This window comes from Pagrus pagrus (genome assembly GCF_965226575.1).
Source record: "Pagrus pagrus genome assembly, chromosome: 7".
Classification (NCBI taxonomy): domain Eukaryota; kingdom Metazoa; phylum Chordata; class Actinopteri; order Spariformes; family Sparidae; genus Pagrus; species Pagrus pagrus.
Genome location: NC_140191.1, coordinates 23,925,581 through 23,943,412, shown reverse-complemented (window position 1 = coordinate 23,943,412; position 17,832 = coordinate 23,925,581). Strand labels below are relative to the sequence as shown.

The 17,832-nt window shown below is 41.9% G+C and overlaps 1 protein-coding gene across 2 annotated transcripts in view; it reads left to right on the top strand.

The window, feature by feature from the left end:
• The window catches only part of zhx2a (zinc fingers and homeoboxes 2a), a 31,010-nt gene extending 13,770 nt beyond the window's left edge, over nucleotides 1-17,240 (top strand). For both annotated transcript variants that reach the window (XM_084357078.1, XM_084357077.1), the window contains exons 2-13: nucleotides 4,409-4,930; nucleotides 5,081-5,773; nucleotides 6,612-6,824; nucleotides 7,437-7,685; nucleotides 8,641-8,856; nucleotides 9,020-9,104; nucleotides 9,342-9,527; nucleotides 10,408-10,817; nucleotides 13,380-13,623; nucleotides 13,730-13,901; nucleotides 14,222-14,341; nucleotides 15,632-17,240. In XM_084357078.1, the coding sequence (XP_084213204.1) occupies nucleotides 4,832-4,930; nucleotides 5,081-5,773; nucleotides 6,612-6,824; nucleotides 7,437-7,685; nucleotides 8,641-8,856; nucleotides 9,020-9,104; nucleotides 9,342-9,527; nucleotides 10,408-10,817; nucleotides 13,380-13,623; nucleotides 13,730-13,901; nucleotides 14,222-14,339 (2,685 nt within the window). In that variant the 5' untranslated portion in view covers nucleotides 4,409-4,831 and the 3' untranslated portion in view covers nucleotides 14,340-14,341; nucleotides 15,632-17,240. The remainder of the gene's footprint in view (nucleotides 1-4,408; nucleotides 4,931-5,080; nucleotides 5,774-6,611; nucleotides 6,825-7,436; nucleotides 7,686-8,640; nucleotides 8,857-9,019; nucleotides 9,105-9,341; nucleotides 9,528-10,407; nucleotides 10,818-13,379; nucleotides 13,624-13,729; nucleotides 13,902-14,221; nucleotides 14,342-15,631) is intronic.
• The last annotated feature ends 592 nt before the right edge of the window (nucleotides 17,241-17,832 follow it).

Genomic DNA, 17,832 nt, shown 5'->3' with positions numbered 1-17,832 from the left:
GGCAGCAGAAGTTCAGCAGGTCGTGTAAAGTGGCACTTCAGATGCAGCTGACAGATGCATCTCCGGCTGCTTCTTGCCAGATGTTGGCCGCAGAACTGGATTTTGGGTCGGACTTTTGAGGGACGGAGCGATAGTGAGTGGAGGACTGAGTATATAGACATGTAGTGTTCTACCATGTGGTACTCAGGGCTGCAGCTAACTATTATTTTCATTATCGATTCATCTGGCGATTATTTTCTTGATAAGTTTCTGGTGCATAACAGTTTCTAAAACGTATTACTCAAAGATCCAATCGATTGATGTCACATCTTAGATTTCACGTCTTTATTAAGTAATTATTAAAAACCCCTCCAGTAAAACAACTTGGAAAATTACCAGAGAGGCTAGTTGGGCACCTGTTTTACAAAAATATGGTTGAGTTTGCTGACCACCATTTGATGAGATTCTTTAATCGAATTAAAAAAATCTTCCTTTGTAGAAATGAAAAGGATATTGTCAGATTTAGACATCTAATAATTTAAGAGAAAGAAAATAACAGATGTAGCTCTGTATTCAAACAAGAAAAAATCATAACTTTCCCATTTGAACAACCTCCGTTGCCATTCAAGCGTGGAAGTTTATGTGATGCACCTAAATGCACCATGACATACAAAGCAATGTGGATTTAAGATGGATTCATTAATGTGAATGTTAAATGTTAAAGTCTGACGTAGGAAGCAGAGGAGAGACGTATGGATAAATCTATGGTGATAAATGACACCAAAAGGCCTCTCAGACTCTCGGCATAGTTCCTCATTACATGATAATTTCAAAACTCTCTCCAGCAGTTAATGTTGCCGTGACAACGGGTGTCAACGACGGGGAAATAAGCCACATTAAAACACATTAATGTGTGGACACGATAATTCATTTCAAAATAGAAAACATGACACTTCATAACGTATTGTAGTTTTCAGAACACAAGGTGTAGGCTGGACATCGAGGAGCCCTGGTCTATAAAAGAAGTTACTTTGTTTATATGTGGCGGACCCTGCCACCTTTCTAGCTTCAAACAGTGTTCTGGGACCTTAGTTTCCTCCGAGAACAGCTTGTTTATTCACTTATGGAAAAAAAATTATTTCTGAGTGTATATTATTACCTCATTAATGTCGCAAATATTTAATTTTTAGTTTGTATTTCTTTTCCAAAACTACATAGTGCACCTTTTAATAGTTAGAGAATAATAATAATCATTAGAGGTCTAGTGGTATTTATCTATACCTCACCCATAACAGAGTCAGTAGGATGATCAGGAAGCTTGCGACCCTTCTTCTATTACCTTTAGAAATATTTTCTCTGTGGTGTTCGTGACTAACTCTGATTATTCTGGGAAGTCATTTCTTCTCCTGGAGACGGTTCCTTCATCTTCCCCATTGACTTTCAGTGAGGGAAGCTGAAGAAACGTCACAAATGCACCACACTATATCCACATCCTGCAGAAATGGGGTTTTCCCAGCTCACAGATTTGTTTTCCTGAGGATTTCTGTTTATTTCCTGTCTTTCTAAAAACACCATCCGCCGTCCCACATGCAGTCGGGTCACCCCTCTACATACACTCTCTGTCAGTGACACGGATGTAGCAGTTACTTGACTACAGCTCTACGTCCGCGGTTGCTATAGCGACACCATGGTAATGAGTCTGCATCCTAATGATGCCTCAGTGGGTTGTTTGAGGAGTTGAGATATCTCGGGACAATGAGTCGACTGGCGAATGACGGCCTTGAAGGGTGCGGAGCCATGTGATTAATGCGCAGAGGCCCAAATTAAGTGTGTGACGCTTCGGCGTGATTACAGAGTCGCAACCTGCTGAGCTGACAGAAGACCCTGGAGTCTGACTTTTCACGTATTTACTGCTGCCCCACCCTTTTGCAATGTCACTGTGCAGGCTTAAATATGATACTGTTACACAGGATGTTTGTTTTTTGTGGGTTAACCTTTTTCTTCTGTCAATATTTACTCATGTTCATCACATATTTGAGTAGTGTTGTATACAGGAGACTTTAATGTACACCTTAACTCGTCCTCTGCGCTGGCTTGGCTTTATGGAGCCTCGTTATGTCCTGATAGAAGAGCACCGCTGCTGCATCGACTCATTTGATTTTTACTCATGTGAATATGAGTATGAAGCTTCTGCATGAGGCCTCCAGAATATCAATAGACTTTTTCACTCAGATAAGCTTCTCCCTCTCCCCTCTCATTATAATATTACCCTAGGAAAGTTTCCCCAGCTCGCGCTCCCTCAGCTTTTTCTTTTCCGTAAGTGCTTTTTCTTGACGGAGGTGTCATTTCACGGAGCCCAAATAAAGCTGCTCTTGGCTTTTTAAGATATGTATCCGAAGCTGCTTTTGTCTCTGGTTCGTCACTGTATTCACACAACGTGATTTATGACTAGTCAATATTTCTCAGGTCTCCTTCTGACAGCTGCAGACCTGACAACTGCATATATTTGCATACCAGCTGTGTTATCTGTCTTCAAATTGATGATAAAAGTGTACTCTTCATAAATAGACACTGAAGGCAGTCGCTTGGTGAGCTTGTCCACCAGAAATAACAGGTTGTTGAGGTAAATGTGTTTTCATTTTCAGTCAAGGTGAAGCAGCAGAATACAACTGCCACCTGAAGTATTCTCGTCTCAGCCAATTACAACTGACAAACATTAATTATATCAGGCGTGTGTTGGAAGCGGGCAAAGTGCATGTGCTCTTGTCGTTACTCGTGTCGTCGCTTTGATGTGCGACGGCTTGTTTTTAATGTTTTAGAAGAACTGAAATAATCTGTTTATGTTGAGCCGACATTAATGTGCCATCATTTATCACAGCAACATGTTTACTGATCAGTGAATAATTAGGCGTAATTGGTGCACAATGGTATGCGTAGCTGTTATTTCCTCCACCACATGTGTTGAAGACACTCTGAGCATTTTCCAATATTGGCAGATTTGTAGAAAATGATAAACGCAGCAGAAATCACACGACACAAAGCTTTTGAGGAAGGACGCCACTAATTACTCCCTTCATTTTAGTTTAATCTGATGATTATTTTAATGATACATCCGTTATTTAGTCTGCAAAATATAAGAAAATAGGCAAAAATGCCCGTTAGAAGTTCCCAAAACCCAGGCTGATATATAAATATATCCGTTTTCTTTCTGTTTTCTCTCTGCCAGCAGCATTCTCTGCTTTCTTCATCAGCGGTAAGTTTTATAAAGTCATCCGAGAACGCACTTCTTCATCTTTAGGATTTTTTCGCCCGTGATTCCGTTGTCAGAGCAGCAGACGAGCTGCGCGTTGAGGAAGCTTGTTATTAATTATGTAGTCGATCAAAACCAACGTGCGCCGAATGACATCGCAACAACCAGGTGCACTTACAAGTTTGTACAGAACAGCGGCATTAGTAGGCCTTTACAGGAGGGAGGTTACACCAGAGAGCTTCTCTCTCTGTGCAGAGCATGTGTGACTGACAGTAGACAGGAGGGGAAGAGGGAGGGCAGATTGTCCACTAGTTATTTTAAAATGGGTCGGCAAATATACTTGGTCCGCCCAACTATATTATATGTTTAGGAAACACTGGTATATGGGCTTATTTGGCATTTTTGCAGTAATACATTCTTTAAGAATAATAAAAGTTGTTGCCAGTTAATTTTTCTGTGATTCGTGTTTTAGCTCTGCATTGTTTTGTCAGTAACATGTTTCGTCTCCATCACGTCTGCCTCTTCCCTCTTGCATTTGTAAGGTTTTGTACTCACCTCAGTGTTGAAACTGATTTTCTGATCCACCAAAGGGTGCATGTGGATTTCTCAACACTGTTTCTTCCCTTCTTCAGTGTGAAGTGACAAATGCTCATTTAGCAGACCTTTTTTAGACCCAGTCCACTGCAGCTAGCGACTAATTCTAATAATACGAAACATTTTCTTTGTTTTCACTGCTGCACTTGTCTAGCGGTGGACCACCTGTTGACCTGTTTGTTCGTCAGCTTCCTTTGACCTTTTTCATTTTCAAGCCATTTTAGCTGTTGACTGTTGGCTCTACCTCTTTGGGGTGGAGGCTCGCTGCAGGTCCACATGGGACACTGCTGAGCTTAAAAAACCCAGCATGGTGCATTTTTTTTTTGACGTGCTCTAAGCAGCCTGTTTGGTGTCCTTGAAAAGGTTGTCTATGGTTTTTTTCCTTACCTGGTTTCATTTTTGTTCATTCTGCCTTGGTGTGTAATTCAATGCTCAGAAGCTTTACCGATGTCTCAGTGAGTTTCAACCAGTTTCTGGTCATATAGGAAGATTTATGTGAGGAAGCTGAAAAAGGATCAAAGACGTTGCATGTAATGTCTGATGTTTATGATAATATTTTTTCCTTTTTGTTCTTCTTCCATCCAGGCAGCATCCTGTCATGCAGTTCCAGGAGGTCGACCAGCTCTGGAGCTGACACTGTCAGCGAGCCCAGCCTACACAACACTACAGCAGTCCCATCTCTACCAGACCTTCACCTCCCGCTGCCTTCCTCTCTCTGCAGCCACTAATCCTACCCCAGGGGAGGAAGACTGTTTTTCAGACTCCTGGGTTTCTCACTTCCATCTCAGAGACTGTCCAGTGCTCGCTCAGAGAGCCCAGGCCCCTATCTGGGTTCTAGTACAAGCCAGTCCTCCTGGCTGTTCTTCGGTACCTTAGACAGTTTATCCAACCACCACTCTGTGACAGTAGTCTTACATCCTGGGCACCTTTTTATATCACCGCTGGCCAAGCACAGGCACCGAGTGAGGGCAGCTGTCCACCCAGACGAATCCAAGATCAGCCATCATCATGTCAAGTCGACGGAAGGCCTCCACGCCGTGTATGATCCGGCCTGACCAGACCATGGTGGAGCTGGATGATGACACAGAGGACTCGCATGGCACTGAGGTAAACACAACAGACAAGAGCGTGTGTCGCTTTTCTATAACAGGTTAAACTTAATGAATAAGGTTTTTTCTCGGTTTGTGTGTTTTGATGTGTTCAAGGTTGAAAATGCTGTTGCCTTTTAATCTGAAATCTGCCTTCTTCTTCTATCAGACACCGACCGAGAACCATACTGAAGAAGCACCTATGGAAACGGATATCTCAGCAGAGACGGAGCCTTCTGCGGAACTGGACCCTCCAACCGCTCCAGACAAACCAGCTACCGAGCCTCCAGACCTTTCCAAGCCTCAGCGTAGGCAGCAAGGGGGCTACGAGTGTAAATACTGCCCCTTCTCCACACAGAACCTCAACACTTTCAAAGAACACGTCGATGCCAACCACCCCAACGTCATCCTCAACCCCTTGTACCTGTGCGCCGTCTGTAACTTCAACACAAAGAAGTTCGACACCCTGACGGAACACAACGAGAGGTGTCACCCAGGGGAGAGCAACTTCAAGTTCAAGCGCATCAAAATGAACAATCAGACAATCTTGGAACAGACAATAGAGGGCTGCAGTAACAGTGCAGTCATTTACAACACTTCCAGCGCCATTTCTGGCAAAGGGGACGAACTAGGCACTCTGCCGCTCAGCAAACCCACCACAGTTAAGATTGGTAAACCAAAACTAATGTTGTCGGATAACAAACGGACAGAGTTGGGTAAACTGACCCCAGATCTGGCCAAGAAACCAATCACAGCGCTCAATGTGAACGGGACGGTCATCATCCCGGAGTCGACTCTACTAAAAGCAGACGGCCTTTCTCACATCATGCCTTCCCTACAGCGGCCTCTAAACTATACGCAGGTAGGACACAGGGCAGCGAGGACGCTCATTTTCTGTTATGACATTGGAAAATGCACTAATTTGCTTTTTTATGCCAAGAGTTGGATGAGATAATTGATCCTACTCTAGGGCCTGTATGTAAACTATGACGCTAAAGCCAGAAAGTAATTAGCTTAGCTTCCAGGAAGGCTGGAAGCACGGCAAAAACTGCTAGCTAGCTCTGCTCAGAGGTAGCAAAATACCCCTACTACCACCTCTAAAGCTCACTACTAACACATGAAGTCATGTCTGAAGTTAGCATGCTAAACAGCTAGCTCTTGTTGTGCTAGCAGTGTAAACGCCAACACGTGGTCCTCGAACTTCCAGTCCGGACCGCTAGCTGCTAGCTTACTGAGCTATCTAGCTAATGGCAGCTACAGTTGGCAGCATTTAGCGGATGTCTGTTTTGATTATGAATGGTGGCCAATTCCTGCACATTGCACCTTTTTAAAAAAATGTTTTGCAGGTTATGCTTTATTTTTTCAGCCTGTACCTTCCGTATTATTTCTTAAGATTCCTGAAATGAAATGTATGTATTTAAATGCTAATTATAAGGAAAAAAGAGATGGTGTTCCACATGGTGTACTTCAATTAGTTAATCCCACTTAATTGTCAGTGTGAACGAGAGAGTCGGTGCACATCAGCTCAGCAAAATGTGAGAGTGAGAATAAGATTACAGATCATTAATACGTTTGGAATTAATATTTACTTGAATTTGCTTTACTCTTTTTAATATAAACACTCCTGAATTTTGTCGCTTTTTTGTGAACACAAGAACTGGAAAGTCATTGAGTCGCTGTTGCTTACTGTTTTACTTCAGGTGCCGAAGATCGCAGTGCCCCTCAACACAACCAAATACAACCCTTCGCTGGACGACAACCTGACGCTCATCTCTTCCTTCAACAAGTTCCCCTACCCAACACAGGCCGAGCTCTCCTGGCTCACCGCAGCCTCAAAACATCCAGAGGAGCAAATCAAAGTCTGGTTCACCACACAGAGGCTCAAACAGGGCATTAGCTGGTCTCCTGAGGAGGTGGGAATTATAGTCCATAAAAACATTCAAAGCACTCCTTCAGCTCCCTCAAGTGTGGTTTTAATGTGGTTTACCTGCTCAAATAAGGCATCAGCTGGTTTCTGAAGACTAAAAATAATAATGGTTCTAGAGACTGTATTTTCTAGCACCTTATGTCTGAAATCCTCTTAATTTACTTACATCCAGATTCCAAATAGTGTAAATAATTAGCTTGGGCTGTATATTAAGTTGGCCCTAATCATGTTGCTCCAAAGGAGATTATAGCTCAGAGCACAAGTGCACTAATTGTCTATTGTGATACCCACTGATCAGGTCGTGGGCTTTTGTTTGACCACTGATTTATGTTGTTAAATTACACATAAATAATATATCGCATATTTCACTTTGCATTACCAAACAAGAAAAACTAATGATGGTAATGTTAAAAAATGATGCTGCATTCTCCATTCTGAAGCATGAAATGTCCGCCTGTTTATTATCTGGTTCAATTGCAAATGGTCATGATGTTCAGAAGAAGACGAGCAGTAATACGTATACTGAGAGAAGATATAAGGGTTTAAGGATTTTTATTTTAAACGTACAAATGTAAAATGTGCTTTCCATCTGTGACAGGTGGAGGAAGCCAGGAAGAAAATGTTCAACGGGACGATCTCCTCTGTGCCTCAGACCTTCGTGGTAGCTCCTCAGCTCAACTCCCATTCATCTGCCTCCACTGCAGCATCCAAAAGTCTGCAGCAGGCAGCCTCGGTCCTGCAGTCCCTCCCCTGCCAGCTCCTGGGACAGACCAGCCTGGTGCTCACTCCTGTAGCGAACGGCTCCACCGTCACCTGTTCACCACTGGCACTCACCCTGCCTAACCAGGTACAAAACATCTAGGCAGAAGTGTTTTACAAATGTATATCCAGCTGTGAGCCACAAAATTGACCTGTGCCAAGGTTATTAGTTTGAATCCTGCTACAATCCTCTCATAAACTGTAAAAGGTCTAGATATGTCTCACCTCTCCTCATGTGATATAAAACTGAAATTTGCCAGTGAAGTATGGAAGACAAATTCAGAAGTTCAGTCAGTTGTGAAAAATAAATCAATTCTTAGAGGACCTCTGAGCTCTTTACTCAAGGTCTTTTTATTGGTATTTAAAATCCAACAGAGGCCCGTCCCTAATGTATTGATTTCTAATCAGACAGAATCAACTTCATGAGCAAGCACATCTACATATAAACCGATTAGATGTAATAAAAATAAGAGACAAAAAAATAAGATGGTACAAAACTGCATTGTCACTGGCATCCATTTTTTTCTATAAACAGGAGGCTTAAAATGGCTCAAATAATGTGAAAGGTCTTCAATCCATTTATTAAAAGTTGGAGGGAACCATTCCTTCCATTTAAGGCAACATTATGTAGAAATTGGCATTTTGTGTGATTTGGCGCCCCCCACAGTTTCTGAGTGCAACGCCACTGTCGTAAATACAAATCCCAGGTCTGTAACAGTCTGTCAGATGTAATGTAGGTGCTGACTACAAACAAAACTCATTGTGAAGGAACAAGTGATATGGGAGCAGAGTGGCTGTGACAGAGACACCATTCACCCCGTTACAAGACACTGTAGCATCGAAATGATTTTAAAGCTGTTATTTTAAGGCAAAACAAAGTTGCATAATGTTGCTTTAAGCAGTAGAAGTCGTCTGACTATAAGAGATGCAAAAGCGATCATATTTTTTGCCTGGCAACTAAGCTGTGGTGTATTTTGTGGAGCCACTACAAAGGACACACATGTGATCTGAAGTGGTCAAATCTTCCACCATGTCTCCCACAGGTGGTCCAGTCACTCAAGCGGCCTCTGGCCTCCCCCGTGATCGCCACGGAGAGCAAACGACCCTCCATCATTCAAACCATCTCGGCGCCCATGGCAACATCCAAGCTGGTGTCGCCCAAACTGCTGAGTTTTACCGTTGACCCCAATAAAACAGCTGAGCAGCTGTCAGTGCTAAGGTCCAGCTACACACAGTGTCCTTTCCCTGAGGAAGATGAGGTAAGAATAAGTGAGTGAAATGACGTTATTTGTGCCAGTGAGATTTTTGGAGCTGCTTCTACTTTCTAATTTAGTGCTACTGGCTTTTTTTAAGCACACTGCTGTCATTGATAAACACCCACACTAAGCGTTTCATTTTATGTTGCATCTTGTCATGTGATAGATCTACAGACTGATAGAGACCACCGGGCTCTCCAGAGGAGAGATAAAGAAGTGGTTCAGTGAACAGAGGCTCCTTAACCTCAAAGGTATGTGGCGTGATCATATATAATGATAAAACCCTTCGACTGTGATTAATCATGTATCTTTCTGTAGGGTATAATGAGCTGGTTTGGTTCTCAGATGTGGTTTTATCATTCCCAAACCTGAGAAAACAAATGCTGAGAAAGCATAAGATCACAGTCAGTAATCTATTACCTGTTTCTTTAAAATCTGTTTATGCTGTGTCCTTCAGTAATATCAATCATCTCTGTCTCCTCTTGAAGGTTCTCCTCAACCTCCAGTTCTGGTGAAAGCAGAGGTGACATCAGCACCCAAAGATGGTCCTGTGAAGAAAGCGGTGCCCACCCAGTTTCCCCTGCTGGAGAGGGTGAAGGGCAAGTCATCAGATCAGCTGAAGGCGCTGGAGGAAAGTTTCCAGAGGAGTAGCTCTCCAACAGAGGCGCATCTAGGTAAAGACTTCCACCAGCACACATGCGAATCGACTTAACGGCATAGCATTAAAGTCCCTCTCTGCTTAAAATGTGTTTTGCTTATTGTGATGCTGGGAATAGACGGTGAAGGAGAAGACATCTTGTGTTCAGCAGTCACACTTTTGAAGTGAAAAATATTTGCATATTCACAGACTCTCCTGAGTAGAGATTTATTTTTAAGATTTTTTTAATGAAGCAGTTTTTTTTTTTTTGTGGAAAACCCATATCAGACAGGTTGTTTTTAAAATATTTATCCTGTGTGAGAGGTATCAATGGATCAGTAAAAAAAGATGACATTCAATTATTTGTATACAGATTAGTATTGAAATATTAAAATAAGTATTGTTTTTTACTTGACATCAGACATTTATACACGTTATGCACATGTACACGTTTATTTTTCCATTTTATTTCTATTTTTAATTTTGTATGTTTTTTTTTCATTGCACCGTGTGAGCAACGTCAAAGACCAACTTCCATCCCCTCGCAGTGGAAAATTAACATTGTTATAACAGAAGTTTTAAACCACTTCTAACAAGATTTGCGCCTGATGTTGGATACATAGAGTGAGAATCAGCCGGTGAAACTGGCAGCGCATGTTGAAGTTACTTAAATAAGTCCGGTGGTGTTTTCTTCTATTTATACTACTTCACAGCATGTGACTTAATTTTCTTGCACCCCAGAGGAGCTGCAGGGCCGTCTCTGGTGGGTGCCTGCATGACAGGAATAGCAGAAATGTTTTTAATGAGCCCATTTTTAAGTCCCCTGGAGAGGGACTGAATTCTCAGGTTTCCAAAAAAAACCTTCCACTTCAAGGTAACGCAGCTCATCTGATCCACTGAACTCTGTTCTCCTGCAGACCAGCTGGCCCAGGAGACCAAGCTGTCCAAGACGGAAGTGGACTGCTGGTTTTCAGAGCGCCGAGGGCTGAGGGACAACATGGAGAAGGCTTTACTCACCATGGCTTCAAAGAACATGGAGGACAGGGTGGAGCGGCCGGGAGCGCTGCTCAACGGGGCCTCGCATCACCGGGAGCCGGACGGGAAATCTCTACACTCCTCCCCTCATCCTCCTATCCTCTCTTCTTCTTCCTCCTCATCATCCCCTCCTGTGCTCGCAGCCTCCTCCCCTCATCCGCCAACCCTCTCCTCTTCAGCGTCACCTCCCATCCTCACATCATCCTCCTCCTCTTCTCCCCATCCTCCCATCTTGTCAGCCTCCACCAGCCCGGCCCCCATCAGCGGCCGCTCCCTCAGCCTGCTCAGAGAGGTGAGAAAAGCTGATGAAAACATGTCAACACCAGCTCTGATTAGAAGTATTCAAATATGACACCAGTGAGGAACTTTAATCCAAGCTATAATGACATAAAGATGAATACTGTTTTAATCGCTGATGGGCTGTTAAAGGTATCAGGACTTTAATGAGTTGTGAATTTAAAGAGACTAGTTGATGAGATGGCACCTTTTTTTAATACAATCTGAAGTGAGGTGTTGTGTGAAATTGATTTATCTCGAGAAGGTATTGTGGAGGAGAAGCTGTGTGATTGACACTACATGATGAAATGTGCTGATACTTTAATATTAGAAGTGAGATAAGAAGGCAGGAAGACTGCAAGGTCAGATCTGACAAACTGAAGAGACGGAGCTGCAGTCGTGTTGTGTCTAGAAAACGGCAGCATCCCATAGGATTACAGAGCCTATAAATGGAACATATATCCATGAGATATCTGGTTTTATGCTCTAACACATTTCACAGGCACAGGCTGTCAGTTAACGATGACCCATATATTTCAGCTACTGATGGCTCATTTTGAAATCTGCCAAAAAAACAGCCCATTAGCCATATATTAATCTGTCAACAAAGCCGATGTATTTATCATACCGCCCACACGTAGCATAAAGGTAAATGTGTAGGATTGTAAACATAATTCTCAACTGAGTCATTACAATGACAGTCAGCTACTCTCCCATGAGCTTCATCCGTCTTTTACTGCCAGAGGGAGTTTGGCAAGAATTGAGCAAAAGAAAGAAAGAAAGTAAAAGAGGCAACTGTTTATAACTGTTTTAATCACGTCATGGTTTGATCATTAAGATTTTATAGAGGTAGAAATGTCATAAAGCACTTACTAACTCGGACTTGCTCTGTAAGGCTGTGCTTAGAGCTACATGTTAACAGAATGCTAACGTGCTCTCAGTGAAAATGTTAATACGGTGATATTTAGCAGGTATAATGTTCACTATTTCAGTTTAACATGTTCAGTGGTGGAGGAAGTAAAAGTAGCAATACTGCAATAGAAAGTACTGCAGTACAGGTCATTCAATGAAAATATCACTTGTGTGCAAGTATTAGGAAAATGCATTTTAAATATCAAATGATTCAGCTTTATGCTGTTATATAATATATTATATTATATTATTGGATTGTTGTAAGTAGAGCTTGAGTAAAGAGGGAACTGAGTTTAACTGCTTTACATACTATTAGGAAGTTATTCTCTAAGCTCATCCTATGTTATGTTTTAGGGTTGGGGGTGATACATAGTGATGGATGATGACATTATTGTGGGTGGGTAAGGGGTTTCTGAATTTGTCCCCTCAGAGTTGCCATACTGCAGTCACTGTAGTCATTGCTGTTTCCCTGCTGTCGCTCTGACCCACTGAACTCGCACAGCCCAGAAAACTGTCCCCCGCCACCACACACGACATACATCCCCGTGCTGAGTCTAAAAGAGTCTTCTGCGCACATGTCCTTAACTTAGCTGTGTTCATCTTCACTAGCTTGACACAGTAAAACAGAAAGTTAGCAGGCTAGCTATACTGAGGAAGCTAAGCTCAGAAAACGCAAGTAACAGCACGATTGAGAGAAACACACTAACTGCCCACAAGAAAGAAACACCGCCGCCATCAGTGTAACAGAGTGTCTTGGATTCTCCTAACTGGGCAGGTTTAATAATAAACAGGAGACTTGGAGGCGGTACATTAGTGCAGTGAGCAGCAACAATCTTCTTTTCATTTTCTCCTCCACATGTCATTAACATCAACAACTCCTGCCTTATGGAAGCTCTTGAGAGGACACACTACTACTACTACTGCTACTACTACTACTGCTACTACTACCACAACTGTGCTCTGTGGTGGGGTGGCCTTTTGAAATTATGCTGCTACAGGGGTCGTTAGTCAATGACTCTCAGCCATCGGCCATTGTCAGCTCAACCCAATATTTTATATGTAAAATGTTGATCTGTGAAGTCGCTCGTCGCTAAAGCTGCTTAATAAGCAAAGATGAGTAAAAAGTACAATATTTTCCTCTGAATTGGAAAATAAGTAGAACATACAATGAAATGCAAATGCTCAAGTTAAGAGCAGTCATCTCAAATTTGTACTTAAGTGCAGTATCCGTCTGAGTAAATGTACTTAGTTATACTCCACCATTGTGTGTTTGTACGCTAGCATTTACTAATTAGCATAATACAAAGTACACAAAGCTGAGGCTCAATTCTTCAGGCATTTGGGGTTAAACCAAAGTATTAGATGATTGCTTTTTGCTCTTCTGTGCCTATTGAACAACTTTTGCAACTAGTTACTATACAGAATAAGATTTTGAAAATCTCACCTCAACATCAATCACACTATGTGGACGCCTCTTTATGGCGATACTTGTACAACATTTTATGGCAATCCTTCCAATAGTTAAGGTTTTCATTTGTCTGGACCAAAGTGGTGAATCAACCAACATTGCTGCCGCTAGCATGGCTAAAAAAATGTTGTTGTTGGATTTCATGTATTTTTCATCTTATAAAATGTTCATGTTTCGTTACATAATCTGTCTCGACAGATGTTCTGTCGGACTCAGTGGCCATCTCCTGAGGAGTACAGCCAGCTGGAGGTCCAAACAAGCCTGGGACGCACAGACATTGTGCGCTGGTTCAAGGACCACCGCTCGGCACTGAAGAACGGTGAAACTCTGGACTGGATGGAAAACCAAAACCCTGCAGAGCAGCAGAAAGCGGGCCAGGAACAGAACGGCCAGAGCTCTGAGAAAAACCAGAGTGTCTCCTTAGAAGTCAAGGCTGTGACAGGTGAGTTTTGGAGAATACAGAGTAGAGTTTTGTTTCAAGGCATAATAAGTGTTTTATCCCCTTGTTTGACTTTATGTTTTCTCTGTTGTTGTTTTTGATTCTACAGCCGTTGCTGCAGTGGAGGAGGCTGGAGAGAACACAGCTGCTGTAACAGAGCACTCAAAGCTGTCCGACCAAGACAAAGTCCAGTGGTTGACTGACAGATTAGCCCACAGTGTGACGGACTTGAGCCGGACCAGACCAGACCAGACCGGCTCTGGTACTGCTGACAAAGGGAGGTGGGTGGAGAGAAGGGAAACGGATCTTTTATCCTATATTTATTTTCTGTGCTCAGCTAGTATTAGTTTTTTTTTAAAAGGAATATCTGAGGAGTTATTTTAAGGTTTTTTGTGAAACAGTCTAAAAATACAGAACTGTATGGGCATCACCATTTGTGGATGCTGAATCAATCCATTCTTTGCCCTTGTTATACAGTATGTTGCAGCATCGGGATTTTCATTTCACAGAACCACTCAATACAACTCATGCTCTGATTTCTGTTTCTGGTTTCTGGAAGAAGTCTGTGTTTGAACTTGTCACCTGTCTGTTTCCTTGCCAGGTGGGTTAAGGTGACTGTGGCAGTGGGGGAGGAGAGTGAGGAAGCAGTGGAAAGACAAAGGCTGGCAACAGACACTGAAGTGCTGACCTTGGAGCAACCTGGGAGGGTCACTGGTTGATGGTAGGTCAAACTGGTGAGAAAATCTGTCTGTGATCTGTATGGGTCAGTGTGTTGGGAAATAGAGGAAAAGTCTAATATGTTGTACATCCTCTGATGCTTTTCTCATTTAAAAAAAACCCACTAAGATGAATCCAGTTTTTACCTGGAGTAAAAGCATTAATCAGTTTTTCCTTTTCTAAAAATGACACATTTGACATATTATAGCCTTTTACAGCGTTCTGGCTAATGTGTTAGCAAACTATGGCCTAATACAAATAGCAACATTAGCCTTCATTCATAGTTGTGTCACTGGCCGCCTGATGAATGTCCAGAGAAACGCTTGGCTCTTTAGCCCGCTAATCACTTCACTTTGTTCACTAGCTGAGATCGTCTACAGTTTGGTGCTGGTCAGGTAGTGTACAGTGGGTTTATCAGATTTTTGTTGATGAAAGTGAACTTAAATAATACATTTGCAGATCATAAAGCTGAAACAATGAGCTTAAAAATACTAAAATGCTATGGAGTCCAGGGGTAATTCCCTATGGCTTCATCTGAGCATTTCACTTACTCGTGAAAATATGTATTACTGCTGCTGTAACATCAGTAATAGAGATTTTACTGCATCTATACCTCACAAAAGGGTTAATTGTAGGTGAAGACAAGTAGGACATGGCTGCGTCTGCACATGCCGTGGTGATTTCCTGCCTTTCACTCAGTGCATGCTGGGATACACTCCAGCCCTCTCTGACCCCTGAAAGGGAACAATTGGTGTTAGAGAATGGATGGATGGAGGTTGGAGATGGATTTTGAAAGGGGTCACTGTTTGACTTGTATAAATAGATAAATAAATGGTGTACTGTTCCTTTAAGATGCCACAGCTGCAGCCTCCAGCTACCCAGGAAGTTATCAGGGTGTAATTACCTCTGATTGGTCCTTCAAAAAGATGGCATACAGGGATGGCAGGATGATATTTAGACCACACCATCATTAGCAATGGAGATGTAGACACACATACACACACACACGCACACACAATGTTAGTGTCACAGTAAGGCAGAATGAAAGTGGTGGTGTTACATTTCTAGTTCTATTATAATCATTTGCGCTTTTGTAGGCACGGTTTGTTTTCACTTCATGTGCATAATACCATGTTTTTGTCAGCTGATGAAATTTCTCAGTGAGGATTGCAAACAAAGTCTTGAAACAATGAAATGCAAATTCTTTGAAAAGGACCAACAGTGATTTTGTACTAGAAAGATGATTTGGCCGGTGTGTTAATTTTCATCGTGTTTCTGTCTCATTCCGTTCCAGGTCGAGTAAATCTCTGACCGCTGAGTCACCGACCATAAGGCAACGACTCACGATGACCAAACGTGGAACCAGTGATGTAACTGTCTGCCTGTGATGTCATCACGAAGCGCCAGGGACTGACTTTGTTGTTCCACAGTTGAAGCACTGATGTGTGGAGCAGATGCTGACATTAAGAGGAGTGCCAAAGCTGGACTTGATGCATTGTTCTTACTACTACTACACTTTTTTTTTTTTTTTTAAGAAGCACCCTTGTAAATATTTTTCTGTATTACAAAAAAAAAGTTTGTACAGTTTTACTGGGAAGGCGAGTTTTGTTACATTTTTAAAAAAGTCTGACACTTGCCCCAAAACTTGGAATGTTTCTTTTGTTGTTGTTTTAAGCTCAAAGTGTATAATAGTCTGTTATTTGCTGAAAATCAGCCCTATTTTTTGAAAATCATACCTGCTCACTACTCATTATGAGTAGTCTTTGATGGCACTTGCTTATATCCCCGTGGTAGTGATAGATATCTACACGCTAAGGCCACTTCATTTCTGAAACTGTCGGAAACGGTAACTTTTCCTTTTGTTCTCCTGCTGCGTCACCTTGACTCACCCTCATAGAATTACACTGAAGGTGCTCGAGGGGCAGTTAGAAGGAGCAATCTGAACGCAGCTACAGCCTCGCTGCTGAGAGGAGACAGTGAACACAAACGAACCAGAAAAAATGCATTAGGGCGAAGGAATGAATAAGTGCACTGTACGTCCCAACTTCCAGCATCTTTTCTAATCAGCTGGTTCTTGCATCAGCACCCGAGGCATGTTTAAACAGCACAGAATGTTCCTTTTCCTGATATAGAAATGATTAACGACATAGAGAAGAGAGTGGAGTGTCTGTGTGATCGCACCACGCTGCCTTTACAGCTCTCTTTATCTGACATTTGCTGTCTGGGTACAGTGCAGACCGGCGAAGACGACTTCAGCATTTCACTTCTTTGTTTGAAAAACTTGAAATATTCTTGACTGAACTTGCCAAGAACAGTTTGGCGAAAGTGTTTTCACGCATGACACAATAACTCGAGGTCCTATAGTTGAGTCGTGTCCGATATCCACTTTTGCTCAGCTGTGATCTGTGAACACATCTGTCTTCTCTCCAGGCTTTTCTGTCCTTCTGCACAAAGCCAGACTGGGTTTAGTTGATTTCTGTACAGTCAGTTCAGAACACCTGAAACACATCTCAGAGTCACAGAGATGAATGATCAAGCCTGTGCTGATTGTCTTCAAAACAGCATTCGGATTACCACAACATGAGCTGCTTGCATGTGCTTCAAAATTTAAATTTTTCACAACTGATTTTCCAAAATGATTTAAAGGGATATCTGTGATTGTTGGTGCAAACTGCAACAAAACAGTTAAGTTGAGCCGTCATATTAAACTGGTTGAACAGCAGGTGTGTGGCTGTTTGCTGGCTGAATGTCTGTCGCTTCTGCTGCTGCTTTAGTTTCATGTTCGGATGAGTATCTGGGATACTGTACATTTGGTTGGCTAGGATGGAAAACCGCTTGCATTTTCATTTTCTACTTTTAAGTCTGCTGTAACTCAATAAATACACAACCAACCGTAAAACCGTCTTGGTGGTCCAGCGTTGATTCTGTGCATCAGTTTGGAGGAGGTACAGGGAGCATGATGAACATTACTGGTTTATTTCAGTACAAAATGTGTTCAGAACAACTTTAAAAAAAACAAACATGACTCAATGGAAAAATCTCAGACTGTTCATCTGAGTGTGCTTGAACTTGACAGGGTAATTCTTGCATCTTTAAAAGCGGCACTGTCGTTTTAGAGAAAAAATTCAAACTCAGAATTTTAATATTTACAATATTAATTAGGTCATAATACAAATTCAGGAATATTAAACCATAATTTAACAAACAAGCTGTTATTAGAGGGAAATAAGGTCCCCAGAACACAGTTTGAAGCTAGAAAGGTGGCAGGGTCCGCCACACATAACCAAAGTAAAATAGTATGAAATTGTGTTGTCCTTTGTCAGTTTGTTTACTTAGTTTGTTTAGGCATAAAGAAATCAACAAAAATCTTTTTCTAATTAAAATAACTAATAAAATAATAAATTTAAATAATTAATAAAAAATAATTGTCAGATTAATTAATAAAGAATAGTAGTGTTAGCCTTAATTGTATACTGTACCTACAGTCACAGTGAT